The sequence below is a fragment of the Equus caballus genome, chromosome 6 (genome assembly GCF_041296265.1).
Source record: "Equus caballus isolate H_3958 breed thoroughbred chromosome 6, TB-T2T, whole genome shotgun sequence".
NCBI lineage: Eukaryota > Metazoa > Chordata > Mammalia > Perissodactyla > Equidae > Equus > Equus caballus.
Window position 1 is genome coordinate 95,075,520 of NC_091689.1, and position 21,889 is coordinate 95,097,408.

Consider the following 21,889-nt stretch of genomic DNA (forward strand, 5'->3'; position numbering starts at 1 on the left):
CCAGAGGACCCCTTTGTACTCCCTCTTTAATCTGTGCTCCCTCAGCCTCTACCTGGGATCCACCAGTTGACCTCCTTATGAGACTGAGGCAGGCCACCCCACCTTTGGACACCTAGGTGTGTTGGAAGGTTCTTCCTAACATTCAGCTGATATCTATCTTCCTCCAACCTTCATGCACTGGTCCTTGTTCTATTATCTAGAGCAGTGAAACAAAAATGTAAGTTCTCTTCTACAAGAAAGTTTTTTTAAAGTTGAAAATAGTGATTATACACCTGCTAAGTCTCATCTCCTTAAGGCTGAACACTTCCCGTTTCTCAACTACTCTTCACGGGACCTGATTTCCTCGTACATCACCATCCTGGCTGCCCTCTGGGTGGTCCCTACTTTGCCAGTATCTGATAAATACGAATATTACTATCAAGGATTCTTTCCCTAATGCTTGCCTGGTAGAACAGACTGACATTCCCCTAACTTGGCACAGGGAGAGGGGTCAACTTAAAGAACCCAGCCTAAGAGAAGAAAAGGCGTTCACTGTTCCTGACAAAGGGAAACACTGCCTTTCTGCTCACCTCCATTACAAGCAACTTATTCCATCTGGCTGATGGGTATAAGCTACACTTCAATGTTTTATTCTCTCATTCAGTTGGATGGCTTATTTTAAAATTCCTCCTTACTTAAAATAGGAAAGTCACAACTTTTGCAGAAAAAGTTCTTAATATGAAAATCATGACAATACCTTACAGCACATGCTTACCCATATTTATATAAATACCATTATGTAACTTCTCTTTTGCAAGGTGTTCACAAAAAGATAGCTTTGCTTTCCCCCTTTTACAAAAGGATCGGCAGAAGACAGTAAGAAAATTTCCATAACTTTGGTTTGGAGTTCTAAATTTAAATATATAACAGTGAGCGCATGTTAAGGTGTGAGAGAGAGCTCTACATTTCTTGATATGTGACATTTTATCATTATTTAAAACAATGAGCTTGGTTTATGATTCACTTAGGTTCTAGAAGTTTGAGTTGCAAAGCAAAACAGAGCCCACGCAGAGCCCAGGGGTCTTCTCAATCCTGGCTGCACGTTAGCATGACCCACTTGGGATGCTTTTTAAACAATATCATTGCTAGGACCGCAGTGTAGGCCGAATCTGGATATGGAGCTTTACATGGTAAACAGGTAGACCAACCTACAATTTTAGAGTTGAGAATACCAGATAGAGAAAGTTTCCTTGTCCAAGGTGAAAAGCAACCGAGTGGCAGAGTAGCTTTCCTATTAGCCCAAGCTGTCTTAGCTTGGCAGCAAGGGACTTCACTAAAATTTAACTCTCTGAGATTTAGGCCAGAACACCGTTTTTCATTCTATGGGTGCAAGGTTCTATTGTCTGGAGAGTCAAAGTTTTAGAACCTGTGACATATAAGTGACTACAACATACCAGGTAGTATTCTATGCTCATACTAAGAAACTCTTCCCATGCACGCACACACATACAGATATTTGAAACCCCTGCAACTTGCAGGAAGGACATTTTGTCAACAATAGATCATCAGTTGTCTTGAGGTGGTTGTGGATTTCAGCTGCTTCTGTTCTTTCTGGTTCTTGAGTGATAAATCACCGTTGGTTTAGTTCTTTCATTAGCAATTGGATTTGCTATTGATGAACCACACGGCAGCTAGTGAGGCAGATCTGCACCAGCAGGGTTTTTTCACCGCAGCTTTTCGACGATTAGGTTTGTAGGCATGCGATTCAAGCACACCTCTTTTTCAGCTGTACTGCAAAAACAGATTTGTTTATACCACCCTCAGAGCTAAAATTACCTGTACACTGAATTTGCATTACATTTATCTAGTTTTTCGACACAGAAATTTGGGAATGGTTAAGGTAAATGATCTTAGGGTCTGGTGTTCCACCTGAAAATAGGACTTGGTCAGAAAACTGTAAAAACTACTGATCTAAATCACTCAATGAGTTCCTACTTGCCCGTTTTCTCTAACACTCACTTGGGCACTTTATCAACTTATGTCTTAAATTCACTGGACTGTAATTCCCTGTAGATCAGGGTCTTGTCTCATGGCTCCATAGCACTTGGCCCTATGCTGCCATGTTGACATGTCCTTAATAAATATTTGATTGATTGATTTGCTAAATGACTGACACAGAATGGAACCTTATGCTTAAAGCTCAGTCATTTAAGACGATTCTATGTAAGTGAACACACCTCTTTCATCCCTTGACGCATGTATATTTATTAAGATGCTTAGTTAATTTTAAATAATGTTTTAATAATTTTGATAGAATTTTGACTTTAGTCAAGTTCAAAATGTAATAGGTGAAAACAAAAAAGTCAAGAAATGTGCAAAAATTCCTGATGCTTATCTAGTTCCCTATTGAACCTCATTGTCATGCTAGGAATTACAAACTGTTAATATATGCGTAGTCTTTCAGAGACAAAATTGCTAATAAGAAAAATAAAATATTAAAAGCCAGAATTACAGCTCAGAATTAATGGTTTTATAAACAAGTTGGAGTCACCTGAAATCTTTACTATTAATGTCGTCCAATGAGATAAGTTGAGCTGATGCACATAGGTGCCCAAGAGATGAGATTATCTTCAGTCTATTTTAAGAAAGCTACAATAACAAAATGCATTACAGGAGAAAACAATTTAAGCAAAGTTGCTTAATCCTAGTGCATTAACCAAATCAAGCCATACTCATCAACATTTTTAACTCAGTGATAGAGAAAAGGGAAGGCAAAAGGTAGGTTGACAAGTGGCAGGTCAGTAGGATGACCGTGAACTGACAAGGTTTACACACAGTGGCTGCTCTGTATTAACAGACTGAAAATAAAGCCAGGTCATTTGGATTCCACCTCGATTCTCACTCCTTGCTTTATTTCCTTAAAGATGAGTGGGTACAAATATTACAAGGTGACTTTAACACTGGAAATACCAATTTTTTGAGGATGACTTTCTAGTTCACTCCCAATATTTCATTGAAAAATTCTCCAAAAATCTCTGATGGTTCATATTTTCTAACCACCACCTACCTCGTATCACAAAGCCAAAAGTATTGCCTTCTTTATGTAATGTGACCTCCACTGTCCGGAATATAACACTCGATCCTTGAACAGCTGAATGCAGGAGAGAGAGGGAAATATGTCTTAAATCATAACAACATTTCTAAGTTCTAAGATCCTTGTTGCAAATAATTCTTGTTTTGAGTAATAAAAAAGTAATAATTTCCTTTCAAAGAAAATGTTAGAAAAAATAATTGAAACAACGTACAAATACTATAAAATGCTCATCTGCATGAGTGACTCCTGGAGGTGCAAGTGGACTCAAAATCATAGGTACTTGTTTCTAGATAGACGGTAATATTCACATTGTTAATTACTCTACATAATAAGAGGGACAATCTTCTTATGATAAATAGAATTGCTTTCCCTTTGGAAAACGCACAAACAATAGGATTTTTATAAAACTTATGAAATAATTAATACTTATTTTTGCAGCTAGCACTGGAAGAAAAAGCATTACTCTCAGATCGCCATTAATAGATTAGGCTGATGCAGATAGGTTTTCTGACATAATGCATAGCAATTAAACCAAGACATCAGCAACCCAAACGAAGCTTGGAGGGCAAAAGAAATTCTAAATATGCTCAAAATATTACGACTGACTAATAAAATAAAGGTTTACTTAATTTTATTAATACCCTCATTCTTAGGTTGTATTTGCTTGCTTATTGCTCTCATTTCACAAAATGAAATTGCATTGCCAAGTTGCAATCTCTATTATATTACACACAGTATGAGGGTATAAGTTGTATAAACGTATAGTCTCTAAAATATTCTGTAAGACTGCTTTCGAGAAACTGGTGAGTAATTCCGGTTGTACAGTATACTATTGCTGAGTTTAAAAAGACACATTTCCACAAATTAATATTTTACCATTATGGATACAAGGACGTTTTTATTTATGGAGACAAAAGTTTGCAAACTGCAGAAGTCGATGGCCTTAGATCCTGTCATGAACTTGTACAATGATATCTAATTATCTGATGCTGGGTTCATTATTTATTTATTTTTTTTGAGGATGATTAGCCCTGAGCTAGCTGCTGCCAATCCTCTTCTTTTTGCTGAGGAAGACTGGCCTTGAGCTAATATCTGTGCCCACCTTCCTCTACTTTATATGTGGGACCCCTACCACAGCATGGCTTGCCAAGCTGTGCCATGTCTGCACCTGGGATCCAAACCAGCGAACCCCACACCGCCAAAGTGGAAAGTGCCCACTTAACCGCTGTGCTACCAGGCCGGCCCCTGGGTTCATTATTAATAACACATTTTTTACATTGTTACTAGATCCTGAAGAGTTTATTACATAAAACTATCAATAAGAAATAGACAGAATTTAAAGGTATCTTTTAAAAGAACATTTCTTGCCATTTGCAGAAATAAGAAGTAATTTTAATTAAGCATTAACTACAATTATTTTTAATTATCAGATATTCCAAATCCTCAAAGGAATGGACATGATTATGAAAAGTACAAAGTTAAATTCGCAGAAGTACACACATCCGGCTGGCACAGAAAGTACAATAAGAACTTGGATCTGTTGGAAAACAACATAAACCAACAGCTGAACAAATGTTTCGGTACACTGCTGATTTAATTAAACGTCATATTCTCGCTATCAGGGGAATTTCAGTTTATTTTAATCAACTAGCAACAGTACATAACAAATAGCAGAAAGTGTTGAGGTACAGTTTTAATTAAATGAAAAAAAAACTGAGTTTAAACCAAATGTTTTCTTATTTTCATGACCTGACAAGCCACCTGAACAACTGGTTGAGAACACGATCTTTTTGTTCTCCTGGTGAGGGAGGAAAGGAGAAGATAGGGGGAGAAATAATTAATGAGCATCTACTGTGTGCCAGGAACTGCAAAATGGTTTACAAATATTATTTCATTTAATCATTAAATCAACTTTCAATTATATACGAGCAAATCCTAATTCTGGGCCACCTGTCCTTGTTGGCTGGGTGTCTGTTCTGGGAACGCAAAGCACTATAATTTTAATTTAACGTGAGCTAAATCTTGCTGACCACAAAATCTTACAATCAAATCTAAAGTCAATATACAGACTTTTGGGATTATCTACAGCTGTAGATTACCACGCTATTGCCGTTCATCATTCACAAAGATAAATGTGAATGTTGACTACGTTTTAATATATTTAAAGAAACAGATTTGGTCTTTCTACTTTTTATTTGCACGACTGGCACTTGGTGACTGGGTTTTCATATTTGACACCAGGACATCCTGTATTGCCATGTGAATTTTACTCATTACTTCACAGGTATGTATGTGGAAATAAAGATCCAATTAAGGGACTTGCCCAAAGAACCAAATCTGGTACCTAGAACGGCTAGGTAGAGACCAATTTCACAATGCAAAAATACTCCTTAGTAATTTAGTGCACTGTTGTCCCTTGTTTCCATGTGAATATTCATGTATAGAAGTACATGCATATTCATTATTTTGCTATGGTAGACTAGCTTTTTCTAAATTATATATGACTACTTCTCTGCCTGCCCAGCTCCCACCTCAACAGGAGAAGAGGAGTTGGGTACTTTCCCACCTCTTCATGTTAGGCTTGCCCCCGTGACTTGCTTGGGATGTTAAGAGATGCAAGCAGAGGTTGGAAATGTGCTTCTGTGGTTGGGCGTGTCCTGTTTTCCCTCTGCCATTGCCACAGGAAGAGCTTTCCCTGGGTAGCTGCTGCTCCTTCAGACTGAATCCCAGAATGAACGGCGTGGCTGAGGCCTGAGACTCCTCCCCGCCTCCTCCATCATCATCATCATCATCATCATCATCATCATCATCATCATCATCATCTATCTCTCTTAGAACTAGAATTGAGAAGGAAGAAGGCTGTCACAGGGACATGTGTTAACATATTTATTTGAACCAAAGAAAGACTCCTTCTGACAGAAAGCTAGTCTGATGTAGTGAGGACTGCCTTTGACAATCAGACTCGGTGGCAGACATTTGCCTTAAAATAAATGAGGTAAATCTGTAGCTCCAAGGTTTGAGTGGAAACAGTATCTAAAGATGGATAAAATAAACAGCACACCAGAAATTACATCCTTTCCAACTATTTAAGCTTATCATGAAGAATTTTAAGCATTAACTAAAAATTAGATGAGGATTACATGATATTCAAAATTCTCTAGGGGTTATATGGCCAAGAAATTGGAAGGCACTGCTCTATACCAACTTTTAATACATAAATACCCAAGATATAGTTTGGTAATACTCTCTCTAAATACAGTCTCAAAACACCAAATAATTTTTAAGTCAAAAAGAACTTAAGAGCTCATGTAGATCGACCATTTCATTTTCATAAAGAAACTAAATCTTAGAAAAGGTGAGTGGCTTGCCAAGGTCAAAGTTCCATTTTTCCTCTATCAGGTCTCTCCCTCTCTCTCTCTTTTTCTCTCTCTCTCCCTTCCTCTCTCTCCCTTCCTCTCTCTCTCTTCCTCTCTCTCTCTTACACACACACACACACACGCACACACACACACCCCCTCTCATCCCTCCTCCACTGGACTCTAGGGTTGGCTGAGCCTCAAGTTGCTGTGATGCCTGAGCGAGGGAGCAGTGTCCGCCTGGGCTCTCCTTCAGCAGCAGTGTCTTCCCAGGCTGGCTGCTGGCGGCTTGCTCCCGCTCTGCCTGTCTGAGCCAAGGGAAGAGCAGGCTTATCAATCCCTTCAACCTCCCTGAACTCAAAGATCTTATTAATTTATCCAAACATAATAGAAAGAGACCTTGATAATCCTTGAAGAATAGACCTCTTCTATCTGATTTCCACCATAAAATTAACATTTTTGTGTTTAAAAATATTTTTCCCTTTTCTCATAAGCTTTATTATGTGAGAAAGGAAAAGGTGGTATAATCACCAAGCCATGACAGGTTTTAACCCCTGAATGTTTCTGATACCCACTCTCTCCTCTAACCTTACTAATGCTATATTTACTCAGGATATCACTTCTCTTTTGGAAAATTATAACAGCCTCAGGCTTATAGCTTCTGATGTGTTCTCCATTTGACTTCTTAAAATGTTAAGTCTGAAAACTCAGATCTGGTGATGCTGTTCCCTGTCTTTAAAAGCCTTAAAGTCTCCTTCTTGCCCCCTTGACGCCATCCAAGCTCTACCGATACGGCTCACGAGGCCCTCCATCGCTTCGTTCCTGTTTACCTCTCTGGCCTCCTCCCTCTCTGATGTTCCCTTTGTGCTCCAGCAACTCCAATCTGTTTGTAGTTTAAGCTGTGCACTGGGTTTTCTTCTTACCTTCTTGCCGTACTCTCTGCCTGAATGCTCCTCTTCCTATTGGAACTGCACGATCTCCTTCGCATCTTTCCAGAAACCCCCCGCTCTGGCTCACCCATCCCTCAGCAAATCACTACTGGCCTTTCCCCTGAAAGCTATACCAGGAGCTCCTCTAGGAAGAGGCCATGTCTTATTGATTTTCACATCCCCAGGGGAATAAAAATGCTTCCTGAAAGAGCGTTAGCTCTGGCTATTTGGCTTCTCTTCACTTCTTGGCCATAAGAGTCATTTCAAACCAAACTGACTCTTTTAAAGGTCAAGAAAACACAGTAGTTTCAGTGTAATAATAATAATACTCATAATAATGGCTAACACATACCACGGCTGATCGAATCTCAATAATGATCTAAATTCTTTACATGATTATAGCCTCAAATTCTTACAGAAATTGTACACCTATTACAGCCATTTTACAGATGAGAAACCTAAGGCTCCGAGAACTTAAATAACACACCCGAGGTCGCAAAGCTAGAAAGGGGCAAAACTGACATTCAAGCAGTGACACAGTCCAAGCTCTCAACAATCTATTTCACTGCCTACTCTTGCTAAAAATGAAAAACGTTGTAACAAGGTTTTTGAGCACAGACTTTAATTGATTTTGCTATAAAATCACCATCAGATGTTCAGTGTTAGATTTTATGTGAAGAATAAGAACTCACGATTGGTTATGTACACGGAAGCCCTGAGCGCTGTCATCCGGCCCAGAGCTTCAAACACCATCTACATCCTCTCTACTCTTCAATTTACATTTCCAGTCCAGATCGTTCTCCCAAACTCCAAACCGTCTCTCCAGCTCTTGACATTTCCTCTTTGCATGTTAAACAGGCACCTCAACAGCTCCTCAAACGAACTTGTGATCTTCCCCTCACAAACCAGCTCCTACTCACCCCCATTAGTGGAACCCCACCCTTCAGTTGCTCAGGCTCAACACCTGGCGTGGTCTTTGACTCTGTTTTTGCACAACTCACATCAAACCCACCAGGAAATCCTATTGGCTCCATCTTCAAAACAGATGGAGAATGTGACTGTGTGTCTCTGTCTCCACCACCGTCTCTCCCCTGGATCACTGCAAGACCCCCCGAGCTTCTCCCAGCTTCTACCTCTGACCCCTGCTGTCTGTTCTCAAAACAGCCTCTAGAGGCAGCCTTTGAAGACACAAATCAGGTCATGTCACTCCTCTGCCCCAACCACACAAGCCTTCCTGTATCATTCGGAGCAAAACCTACGGTCCTTCCAATGGCCTACAAGGACACCCTATCCTGTACATTTCTGACCACCTCTCTACTTCTCTTCCTGCTGACTCTGCTCCAGCCACACTGCTCTTCTGAGTGTTTCTAGAACAACCCCAGATATATTCGTGCCTTTTGATCTTAGCACTGGCTGTTCCATCTTTCTAGAATTCTCTTGCTCCAGAAATCCATATAGCTGACTTCCTCAGCTCCTTCCAGTCATTGACTAATGTCACTTTCCAAATGAAGCTGTTCTTAACCCCCCCATTTAAAATTGCGGTCCCACCCCAATGCCACACTCTCAATCCTTCTCCTTGCTCTACTTCCTTTTTCCCACGGCATTCATACTGTGTAACTGACTGACTTAGTGTGGTTTTATGTTATTACCTGTCTTCCCCTGCTAGAATGTAAATCCACTGACGTACCTGGTGGTGGCTAGAACACAGGAAATGCTCAGTAAGTCATTGCTAAACAAATGCATTATCGACTATGGATAACCAGTCTGAGTTCTCACCAGGACAGAAGAGCCACGAGCTCTCCCAGGGTGGCACCCATGTCAATAGCTCAATAACAGGAGAGGTGGTGGGAGGCCAGCATAGCTTACATGCAGGGCAGCAGTAACACATCGCACGAAGCATCCCTCACAATGAACAAGCGCCCGGACTTTGAGTCAGGAGCCTGGGTTCAGACACTGACTATGCCGTCTACTCATTTGGGAAAGATACTTAACTTAAGCCTCTGTAAAATGAGAATGATAATGATAATTATGCCTCTCTTGTAGTGTTGACTGATATGTGTATTTATTACGTATCAAAAATTTTTATAGTACCAGACACTGTTCTAAGTGCTTTACAAATACTAACTCATTTAATCCTCACAACAGATCCATGAGTAGAAACTAATATTATTCCCATTTTCCAGATGTGGAAACTGAGACACAGAAAGCTTGAGTAACTTTCTCAAAGGCATGCAGCTCGTAAGAGGTGGAGCTGGGATCTGAACCCGGCTCTCTGACACCGCAGTTCGGCTCTGCTCTGCTGACCCTCCTTATGCTGAGGATTTAAGTGTATCAATGTAAGTCAGGTTCCTTATAACGCCAGACGTTTAGTAAGCTCTCAAAGTGCGTTGGCCGCTCTTTTCATTATTACTTGATAATAACGTATTCTGAATCAATTTTCACGCTTCAGAAATTAATGTAACTATATAAGAATCAATATAAAACACATTAAACGTGCTTTGCCTACACCTAGTCACTAAGTACAGAGCCTGGATGGTGTTTAATGCACAGAACATATAAACATGTTGACTGTTTATTAAAATAGCTTAAGGGCAAATATGATGTTCATAGATCACCCTAATGGAACTTGAGTCCCATATGATTTCATTACTATCTATGTTCTTTTTAATGCTTTCTGGGTAAGTTTCTGTAAGTTTATACATTCAAATAATTTTTAAATACCAAAAAGCTATGCTCTGCTATTCCTGTAATGAGATGATGGCAAAAGAGAAAAAAGTGAGAAGCCAATTGTTTTAGGCAAAAACGTGGCGCAGCTGTCCCGCCCCTGAGTTGGGATGACTTACAGACAGGAGGCAGCTCATACTCGACTTCAAGAACCACTCTTTCTCCAACATTCTTCAGGAGGCTGATGATCTCGTCATGGCGGAATTTGGCCAGATTGATCCCATTCACTGCTTTGATGTAGTCCCCCACATCCAGCTGATCACTTCTGCAAAACAGGGAATGTCGCTTCAGAGGACCATCCTTTCCGCAGGCCAGTCTGACTGTATTTTCCAGTTCCCTGCGTGGGTAAGCTGCAAGCCCAGGAGCCGACAGTAGAGTAGAAGTCCCTGCCTCCCAGGAACGGCTGGCCCCTCGGAGCAGGAGCAGAGCCGAGGGCAGACAAGAGATCAATGGGTCCCTCTTAGTCTTGCTGTTACACTTTTGAAGTATGCGTGGGTCTGCTACTGTCTCTGATTTTTTTTCCTAACCCTTTGCTTCTTTTATTTTTAGAGAGCACCACAGAACAAAACAAAGAGAAAAATCTTTTTAGTTGCTTTGCCCATAAAGAGTTGGTTCTCTGGGGGAATATTAGCCAGATCGCGGACACACCAGAGCTTTTTCTTTCTTCCCATTCCCTCCCCTTTTTGCTGCCTGCCATTTGGACATTTCACAGCTTTCAATACCTTCACTGGGAGTTTGCCTAGGGCCATGGAAAGGGTCAGCTTATTTTGCTATTTATTGCTTACAGCAGGACTGATAAAAAAGAGTACTGGTGAAGAAGAAATTACTGGGTTTCAGTAACATTCTCCTCTCTTTTCAGCACCGTAATAGAATCTTGGCTATTTCTGGGCTTCTACTCAAACTCTAGTTCTAAACTGAGAGCAGACAGCAAGACCAATGATAGGGCTTAAAATTTGTGTCACTGAGAAGGACCTTCAAAAATATTTTCTCCTTAAATAGAAAGATCTAGTTCATTTATGTTATATAAGTCCAGCTCCAGTCATTCCTCTCTGAGGAGCCTTCCTAATCCGCTCCAGGCTGCAGTAGACGCTGTCACTTCCTCAGGTTCACTGACACTCATTGGGCAGCTTAATCGCCTCACGCTTCATGGCAACTCCTGTGTTGCTGCTCTTTACCAATTCACAAGGCTATTATTGCTCCCAAACTTTTCACGTTTTTATATTTTCCCTCCTCTAATAGACTATAAGCCCCCTCAGGGCAGGGATCATGTCTAACTATTTTGGGTGACTCTCTGTAACACAGCAGTGCCTGAAACAACGACTATTTGGTGATTGATAATCAATACAATCAGCAGAGCACAACTTTAACTACAGCAGGAATACAACTGAAAATGGCATTTCCCCCGTCCACACGTGCCTCAAGGGCTACATGTGGAGAAGCTCAGGAGACATATGAAGCCCACGACTGTGATAAAGTAAAGGAGGCTGCGGGTGTGGAAAGAAGTGTGCCACAAGCCTGAAGAAAGGAGACGAAGGTGCCTGCGTTGACATCAGCCTGTTTTACAAACAATGCTTCGGATCGTGGAGCAACCAGTTGGATTACGTTTATAAATTGTACAAACAGGTAGATCATCAAAAGTCATCACTATTCAGATGACACTATAAGGCAAGAACTCTAAAACTGAATTTGTGATTATGTGGACAAGAATATCGGTGTCCAGGATCTAAGGTGCATTCCGTCACTTTTAACAACAGCTCTTTCTGCAGGAAATTTAGATTCTGCCCAGAAAGCCAGCCCACCCCTGCCCGGCATCCGGGACACAGCGCCTTCGGCAGTAACTAGTGAAGTCTGCAGTTCACTGGAACAAGGACAAAGCGAGACCTCCTCATATCAGCTTTCTGTCTTTTTGGAAACCACATCTTGTCTAGATGAAAAGGAAAAGCTCACAAGTAGAAAAGTGGAGAAGATGCGAGACAAGCAAAATCATTACTTAGAAACGTCCAGCTGGGCGTCTGGCCAGCACGTGACTCTCTGACAGTTCCTCCTACGCTCCTATATGGGTCACCTGCTCCACATTTAGACTCCCTCCCATGCAGTCTGCCTGCTGCACAGAGGCGCATTTGGGGACTAGAGCCATACAGGCGTTTTAAAATGAATATTTTATGAGGGCCTGGCTGCTCCTGAGATGACACGAGATCTCCCTGGGGACTTTGGCACAGGCCAGAAAAGCCTCGCTTCTGAAAGATGCCCCAACGTGCTTCTGCCCAGCAGATGGCAGCTGTCATTTATTCATTAGTGACCTTTTCTGACGGAGCTTTAATATTTGAATTAATTACACTCTGCATGCCTTTTCCCCCTTCTCCCCGAGAGGCAGTTACCTGGCGGCAATTCCTCCTTGCCGCAGATTCGATACTCGAGGCTTGCCATCCTTATCGATTCCGCCCGAGACAGTCAGCCCGAGGGTCGTGCCTTCCTTCTTCATCAGCTCAACCACAGTGGAGCCCTTGAATTCCTCTGCGAAAAGAAAAGCATTGGCCTTATTAAATGAGAGGAGGAGCACAAGTTGGTGTTTTGTGTGTCTGTGAAATGACTCTTCCCCATATACTCTTCCCACTTTTTCTTTTATGAGAAAAGATCTGTGGGCTCTTTTCCATTGCGGTTTGCAGAGGATCTCATAAAGATGTGTGTGTAGATAAAGCTGAGGCAGATATTCCATTATAGATTATTAAAATGGGTACCAGTGGGGTAGTTCACTCCGGCTTCACAATAAATAGTCCGACTCCGTTTCTGCACAAATGATAATATTTGCCCTTTGTTTTCTGCCATTCTCAAGTGACTTTCTCTGGTTTCTCTCCTTGTAACTCCAAAGGGAACAACTGAGAGTTGTAAGATAAGGGGCTAGAACAGAATTTTAAATAATAACACAAATGCACAAAGTGCGGCAGCCGACTCTAAGTTCCTGGCACATTTCAGCTGAGGAAGACAACTGACTCAAGAGAAGAGAGCTTTCCACAGGCTCGAGAAAAATCTTACGGACTCTCTACTGTTTTTTTTTTTGTCTTTCAGAAAGCAGAGTACAATGGCTGCATGCAAGAACTCACATCATCTTACGGAACGTGTTACAATACGGTAAGGCGGGGCTGGTGCCCGGAATCCCCAGGTAACTGCTGTAAATCCCTCACTCTGGACTTTCAAAACCTGAAAATCTCACAGTTCTTGTGGGGATAATATCTAAACACTAAGAGGGAACCCAAACCTTTTGATTTTAGGCACGATAGAAGGTAAGAAAACTTTAAGAATATCCTGCCTTTCAGAAATACAAATAAGTAGTGTCAACACTTACCTATGTACAGGCTAATTATGACAAATACTTAAAAATTCTCTGTTATGTTATCCCCCCTCAGCATATACACTTTCCGGGTAGGAAAAATGGGGAAACTGGACAGTTTTCCAATTCCTCTTGAATCAGGTTATGAATTTCAAGAGTTATGAATTTATAGGACATCTAAGACCCCCCTATTAAAATGCAAAAAACAGACTTTCTTTTTCAAAATCAAAAAACCAAAAAGATCATTTGTAAATTTCTGCCCTTTCTTTAATCATACAAAACAGAGTTAATTATCATTTCAAAAATCTATATGAATGCTTATCATAAAGGTTTTTCAGTTGTTGCTGCTGGTATACTATCCCACTAGCCAATGAAAAAAATCAAATCATGCAGGGAAGAAAACAATCTCTCCTCCAGTCTGGTAAGGAGAACAGAGTACCCGGGGAAGGAGACAGGAGGTGGGGACAGGCCCCTGATTTCCTCAGTGACCTACAGAATGTCACTCCAGGCCAGGCTTTCACGACTGCCTGGTCCTGGAGCACCCCAGCGGTCCTTCCTCTCATGGCAGTTTCACGACACTGCATACGTGAGTTGTTACCGTCCTGTACGGCAGAAGCCAAAGAAGAGTCTATGAGTGTGGACGACGTCAGCTTCATTGACTACATTTTGTATGAGAGACCAAATAATGGTTGACACGCAAGGATCAAAATTCTTGTCAAGTGTATAACAGCACAGGGCCTTATATAGCATTTACCAGAAGCTTTTGTAATTGAAGTCCACCACTGTCTGCATTTCACCTGCGCCCCCTTAAAATAGAACAAACAACCTTCTATACATCCTATAAAAATATACATAGGCCCAACTGATATTTGAAGGGATCAACTTAACAAACAACCCCTGTAAATCCTTCTTGGCAGAAGGCTAGGTATAAATTATTAAAAAAATAAGGTTAATAATTAAAGAATGAATATAGCATCATAGATGACCAATCAGATTACAGAGAGGTAACGTTCTCAAGAATTTTCCCCAACAAGGAATTCTGTGCATTTTCTTTAAGTATCTAGATTGATTCTGTGTATTTAACCATTTCACTGTAGATCTTTACTTGAAGAGTTGGAAGCATAGTTTTTTAAGGGCCTGTTTTAAAGATTTTATTTTTCCTTTTTCTCCCCAAAACCCCCTAGTGCGTAGTTGTATATTGTAGTTGTGGGTCCTTCTAGTTGTGGCACGTGGGACGCCACCTCAGCATGGCTTGATGAGCGGTGCCGTGCCTGCGCCCAGGATCCAAGTTTGCAAAACCCTGGACCGCAGAAGTGGAGCGCAGGAACTTAACCACTCGGCCACGGGGCTGGCCCCAGGGTCTGTTTTAAAGGTCAACCAGAAATGCACAAAGCAGCAACTATGAAATAGTAATACCGGGCAAGTAAGATATAAGTTTCAATTAATGAGAACTTCATTCCTGCTCAGGTTTTCAAGAGCATGCTTCCTGCATAAAACGGGATACCAGTACACAGGCGCAGCCTTATGAGATGTGGGCAATACAATTTTATCCAGAAGGAACCCACACCCTTCCCAGGCTTCTGGATGAATCCTGAAAATCTAGAAAAGCTCAATTCCTTTAGTTTAATTTGATCTCTGTTAAAATATAAATCTATCTGGGCTGCTTTTTAAACAGGTAATAGTCAATTACCCTCTTGCTTAAAAACATTTCAAATCTTTCCCCAAGAGCTAGATTTAATAACATGAAAGAAAGAAAATATTCACGCATCAGCAAATTGAGTAATTTGCACATTCATCTATTCAAGCATTTATTGAGTGCCTACTATGAACAGCCAGACAATGAAAGTCAAAGGTGGAAGAAGTCAGAGATGCTTACAGCCTAGTCACGGAGGCAAATGAATCAAAGACCACCAGCCTCAGTGTGGGCTGTGGGGAAGGTGGCCACAGAGGAGACAGTCTTGGCAACAATGTCAACTGAAGGCTTGCTCTTCTAAATGCAACACTTATTTCACAATTTTGTCTTCTGTCTAATCTATCTGCATTTATTGACCAGGATTAGCTGAGCAGACCAAAGGAGGAATCTAAATTACACAAAACTCAGGAGTAAAGATAGGATATTGTTCCAGAAAATGTGCTGAATCACAAGAATGTTAACCGCCAATATGTATCTTGGGTCCCTGAAGGATGGACTAAATCTTTTATGGGTGTTTTGAAAGGGAGTAGGAGAAAAGAAGCAATCAGGAGAGGAAGGAACATCCTTCTGGAGTTTGCTTTCTGCTAACCTGCGCTCTCCACTAGACTAATCAATCCTTTTATGTCTTTTTTGGTGTTTAATGTCTGCATAATGATCTAATGGCAAAGAGAAATGGAGACAGATGCCTTCAGTTGCATGAGTTCATCTATACATCAAAGCTATGGAAGAAAGCTCTGCAGTGAACAGTGGAACTTGGGCAAGTCAATATGCACGGACAATTTCTCTGTGAATTACATTGCAAATAGCCCTCCCCAAATCAAGAGGACTACGAAGAGAAGATTGTCCTCTCTCCAAATTAGCAAGCAACACAGGGAACAGATGATACCCAACCAGCAAGGAACGAGATGGTTCTGGATTTGATGTTTTCCTTAATCATCTGATTTAATTATCTTAGAAAAGAAATTGCAGGATGACATCTGTATCAGTCCCCACTCAACGCAACCAACAAGAATCTCACTGACAGAATGGGATTCAGTTGTTTGCTGTTTTTCTTTGGGTTCGTAATTCAATCCTCTTAATTACTGAACTCCAGAAAGTTTTAAGAAAAGTAACAATGATGCCTGGTGAAAGCAAGAGAATTATGAGAAGTTCTTGCAAACAAATAAGAAAATGCAATAACATAGATGGTTACAAAATTAATACCCAGAAAATCATAGCTTTTATATAAACAACCAGTTAGAAGTTATCATAGAAGAAAAAATACCCATTTATAAAATGGGAGCCCAAAAGTAAAATCCATTATGAAAAATTTAACGAAAAATGTATAAGATCTAAAGGAAAAAAACTTTTAACACACTTGTGAGGGATATGAGATCCGAACAAATGGAAAGGCATCCCACTCATTCATTCAGTAAAAACCATGCACTTGCTATGTGCCAGGGACTATTCTAGGCTTTGAAGATACACAACACACAGAAGATACAGAGAAAATCCGTGCCATCTAGGAACTAATATTCCAGTGGAGAGCATAACCCAACATCAAAAATATGTCATTTATCCCTAAATTAATCCATGAAATTCACAATATCAATAAAAATGCCAAGAGGATTTTTTGGGCACAAGAAATATTTCATATTATTACAAAAATGAAACATGCATCGTTGCAAAGATTCTGTGAAAAAGTGTGCTCCCAAAGTATGCCAGCTTGCTGTTTAATGCGGCTGTGAAAGAATAGAGAGAGCCTGCCGGTGAAGCCTACCTGAACAAAGTCATGGAATTATAACTGGATGTGGCACGACCAACCCTATCTCCTCTGAGGGAGATTATAAAAAGAACCAGACACCCCGGAAGCAGGAGCCTGGGGTGGGGAGGCTGGCAAAGCCTCTGTCTCTGCCCCCCAAGCATTGGTCAGAGTCTAGATCTGCTTGGCTATACAAAAAAAAAAAAAAAGAGAGAGAAAAGAAAAGCATCAGAGGCACAGGGCATTCAGAACCCATATGAGATCATCCTAGTGTTCTCCATACACTATTTTACATAGAAAAACAAGGTACAGCATACTAATTTCATTGTGTTCTGTGAAACTCTTGGTGTCTGGAAATTCCTGCCTCATTGCTTATTTAAAAAGTATAATTAGGCTTAGACCAGAGAAAGGGAGTTAGCTTTTTCCCCAAATTCAGGGGCTAGATGAACAAGGGTTACAAAGTGAACAATTGTAACAACAGTTGCCAAAAGAGGGGAGACAGATAAAAAGTGATGATGACAGCAAAGAGTGATGAGGGCTATCACGGTGCAGCCTGGAGGATCCCTGTCAGACTGGGCAATTTGTGGTTCCTTGGAGGAGTTATCCCTAAGTCTGAAGACAGCCTGAGCTCAGCAAATGGGGTGGGGAGGATGTTAAAGGCAGAGGACCAAGAAATGGTGGGCGATCACATGGGTTCTGGGGAGAGCGAGTTCATCAGTTCAATCCGCACTTTCTCAATTCTAGCTGCATGTTAGAATCACCCAGGGAGCTCCTAAAACACCCATGCCTGGGCCCACCCTACACCAAACCAATCAGAATACCCACTGATGGATTTTTTAAAAAAAATTAAATGTTTAACTGTGGGATAACTGTAGATTCCCATGCAGGTGTAAGAAATAATAAAGAGATATCCCTTGGACCCTTTGCCTTGTTTCCCCAAGGATAACATCTTGCAAAACCATAATACAATATATCACTGGCTGGATATTTACATTGATGCAGTCAAGATACAGAACATTCCGGCACCACGAGGATCCCTCATATTACCCACTATAGTCACATCCACTTCCCTCCCACCTCACCCCCCTTCCCTAACACCTGCAACCTATAACCTATTCTCTATGTTTATAATTATGTCATCTTAAGAATGTTAAATAAATGAATCATATAGTATGAAACCTTGGTGGCTGACTTTTTACACTCAGCATAATTTTCTGGGGAGTTATCCAAGTTGTGGTATGTAGCAATAGTTTGTTCCTCTTTCTTGCTGAGTAGTATTCCATGGTGTAGACATACCACAGTTTAACCATTTACCTGCTGAAGTGTTTGTTGGTTGCTTCCAGTTTTGGGCTATTGTGAACAAAGCTGCCATAAACATTCATGTCCAGGTTTTTGTGTGAACATAAGTATTCACTGCTCTGTGTCAAACACCCAGGAGTACAACTGCTGGGTCATATGGTAGTTGCATATTTAGTTTCTAATAAACTGCCAAATTCTTTTCCAAGGGAGCTGCAACATTTACATTTACAGTCCCACCAGCAGTGTATGGATAACCCAGTTTCTCTGCATCCTCGCCAGTCCCCACTGTTGTCACTGTTTTTGATTTTAGCCACTCTGATAAGCGTGTCAGTGATATCTAATCATGGTTTTAATTTTGGGGTAATTTGAGCCATTTTCCTAATGGGAAATGTTGAACATTTTATTGTGTGTACTTATTTGCCATCTGTGTATCCTCTTTAGTGAAATGCCTTTTCACGTCTTTTGCCCATTTTCTAATTAGATTATTTGCTTTTTCACTGTTGAGTTTCGAGAGTTGCTTACATATCCTAGATACCAGTCCTCTGTTGAATATGCAAGTCGGCAAATATTTTCTCTCGGTCTTCAGATTTTCGTTTCATCTTCTTAACAAGGTCTTCTGCAGAGCAAATGTTTTTAATTTTGATGAAGTCTAACTGATCAGTCTTTCCTTTTATGGATCACGCTGTTGTCAAGTCTAAGAACTCCTTGCTGAGTCCTAGATCCTGACAATTTTCTCCTAGGTCTCTCTACGGTTTACACAGTTCTAGAATGTTATGTTTCACGCTTTAGTCTGTGATCCATCTTGAGTTAGTTTTTATATAAGATGTGAGACAGTCAAGGTTCATATGTATGTTGGGGGGCCTATGGATGTCCAATTGCTCCAGCAGCATTTGTTGAACAGGCTGTCTTTCCTCCACGGAATTGCTTTTGCACCTTGTCAAAATCAGTTGGGCATGTTTGTGTGGGTCTGTTTCTGGGTTCTCTATTTTGTTCCATTGATCTACATGTCCAACCCTCCACAGATACCACGCAGTCTTTACTACTGTAACTATATCATAAGTCTTGAAATTGGGTAGACTGATTCCTCCCACTTTGTTCTTCTTCTCAAACATTGTTCCAGATATTCTAGTTCCTTTGCCTTTCCATATAAATTGTAGAATAATCTTGTTTATATCTACAAAATTTTGATGAGATTTTGATAAAATTGGCATTAAACTTGTATCAATTTGGAAAGAATAGACATCTTTACTATGTTTTTTCCAATCCATGAACATGCTCTATCTCTCCAATTGTGTCGACCTTTGATTTCTTTTGTCAGCATTTTGTAGTTTTTAGCGTATAAGTCTTGTACATGTTTCATCAGTTTTACACCAAAGTACTTCATTTGGGGGGAACAATTGCAGTTGGTATTGTATTATTCATTTCAATGTACATGCATTCATTGCTAGTATATAGATATACAATTGGTTTTTGTATATTTATCTTGTAACTTGTGGCCTTGCTGACCTCACTTAATAGTTCTAGGAGTTTTCTTTTTGGTAGATTCCTCAGGGCTTTCTAAGCAGACAATCATGTCATCTACAAAAATGGACAGTTTTATTTCTTCGTTTCCAATCTGTATGCCTCATATTTCCCTTTCTTGCCTGGAGCACAGGCTTCCAGCATGATGTTGAACCAGAGCAGTGCGAGTGGACATCCTTGCCCTGCTCCCTGTCTGAGGGAAAAGGGTTCAGTGTTTCATCAGTAAGTATTACATCAGCTCTCAGTTTTTTGTAGGTGTTCTGTATCGTGTTGAGAAAGTTCCCCTCTATTTCCATTTTTCTGGGAGTTTTTGTCATGAGTGAATTTGAATTTTGTCAATTTTTTTGCATTGATTGATTGATATGACAGGATTTTTCTTCTTTAGTTTGAGAAGACAGTGGATTACATTGATTGGTTTTCTAATATTGAACCAATCCTGCATCCTTGAAATAAACTCCACTGGGTCACAGTATATAATTTTGTATATATTGCTGAATTCTATTTGCTAATATTTTGTTAAGGATGGATTTTTGCATCTACATTCACCAGGGATAGAATCTGCAGTTCTCTTTCTGCACTATCTTTGGTTTTGGTGTCAGGGTAACAAGACCAGCTTCATAAAATGAATTGGGAAATACATTCGGTCCTCTTCTATTTTCTGCGAGAGATTGTGTAGAATTGGCGTTTATTCTTTTTAAACTTTTGGTGTAATTTTCCAATGAAGCCGTATGGGTCTGGATATTTCTTCTTCTTTTTTTTTTTGAGTTTTGCGTAGAATTACATTTTCCTTAATAGTTGCATAGCTATTCAAATTACCTATTTCATATTGCGTGAATTGTAGTAGTTTCTGCTGTTGAAGGAATTGGTCTATTTCAACTAGATGAAAATCCTTGCAGGTGGGTTCCTGGGCATTGGTATTTGTTTTTTAAAGCTCCCCAGGTGATTCTAACATGTAGTCAAGATGGAGAGATGCTGATTTCGGGTTTGGTGCATGAGGAGAGATTGGTGGAAAACAGACTGGGAAGTGAACACTGGAAGCGTTCAGATCTGCGTTTTCGGAAAGGTGAGCCTGTGACTAGCGTACAGCAGCGGATTTGGTAGTGACGACACGAAGTGCGGGGGAGAAAGGCACTGGATTTGGGTCAAGGAGAACCATTAGAAGGCCCTGCAGGCATCTAAGCGTTAATTAAGTTAGGCGAGGGTGTGTCAACAATCCAAAATGAATAATGGCTCAACCACAACAGAAACTTATTGTGCCCATGTGCAATCCTTCACTTCTTCAAGTTCTGTTCACTACATGGAATTTTAACAAATATCATAAACAGTAAAATAGAAATATTATTGATCAAAACTCTATACAATAAGTTACAAATTTTCAATCACTGGTGATAGAGATGGTGTTTTGTTCCTCTCTGTCTCTCCAGCACCTAGAACGCTGCCTGGCACATTAGCAGGTGCTCCCTGGGAACGCTGAATGGAGGAGCTCATTGGTCCTACACAAGGAATCATGATGGGCGATGAGCACTGGCATGCGGTGAACAGAATTATTGCTGGATGGTGCGGAAACAAAATGATAAAGGAGTAGAATTTGAATAGGGGCAGACAGAGTTATTTCCCTAAGCTTCCTGGCTTGATTATTTTTTTACCATTGCCTTAGTAACGGGGATTGAGGCCCACACCAGAATACTAGAGCTGTGTCTGTGTATTACTTTTGGAGACAACGTTATTGCTCACACTACAGTTTTATCCGTATATAACTTTTAGTAGTGCCACTAGGAAGTTTATCCCCCTCAGGAAATAAACAGATGCTTTTTCCAATACTCATTTCAAGTCCTCCTAACATCCTCTGGTTCAGCAAAGCTGCCGGATCAAAGCTGGGTTTCTGTGACGAACAGCTGCACATTTTCAGTCTCAGTTCTTGCCACCCAGGTTAACAGAGAAAGCTCTTCTGGCACTTTTACCTCTGTATAGTGACATGAGGGATGCGCCAGAATTTCTCTCATCCCCTGGGCCTCGGAGCATAAGTTAGATGAGTGGCAGGGATGTACAGCACATAAACATTACCTAGCACAAATGTTCATGTGAAACAAAATTATGATCGGTATTTGTCTCACACAGTGACGGGAAAGGCTGGATTAATATCTGTATGTTTCTTAGAGCACTTCAAGAGAAAGAGTATTCACAAATATGCAGGACCAAATATAAAATTCAAGAACCCTAAAAGA

At 40.5% G+C, this 21,889-nt stretch overlaps 1 protein-coding gene across 33 annotated transcripts in view; it reads right to left on the minus strand.

Moving 5' to 3' along the window:
* The window catches only part of GRIP1 (glutamate receptor interacting protein 1), a 598,510-nt gene that overhangs the window by 115,423 nt on the left and 461,198 nt on the right, over positions 1-21,889 (minus strand). For all 33 annotated transcript variants that reach the window (XM_070271875.1, XM_070271871.1, XM_070271868.1 and 30 more), the window contains 3 exons: positions 12,461-12,596; positions 10,202-10,347; positions 3,047-3,130 (listed from right to left, as the gene is read on the minus strand). In XM_070271875.1, coding sequence (XP_070127976.1) covers positions 3,047-3,130; positions 10,202-10,347; positions 12,461-12,596 — 366 coding nt within the window. The remainder of the gene's footprint in view (positions 1-3,046; positions 3,131-10,201; positions 10,348-12,460; positions 12,597-21,889) is intronic.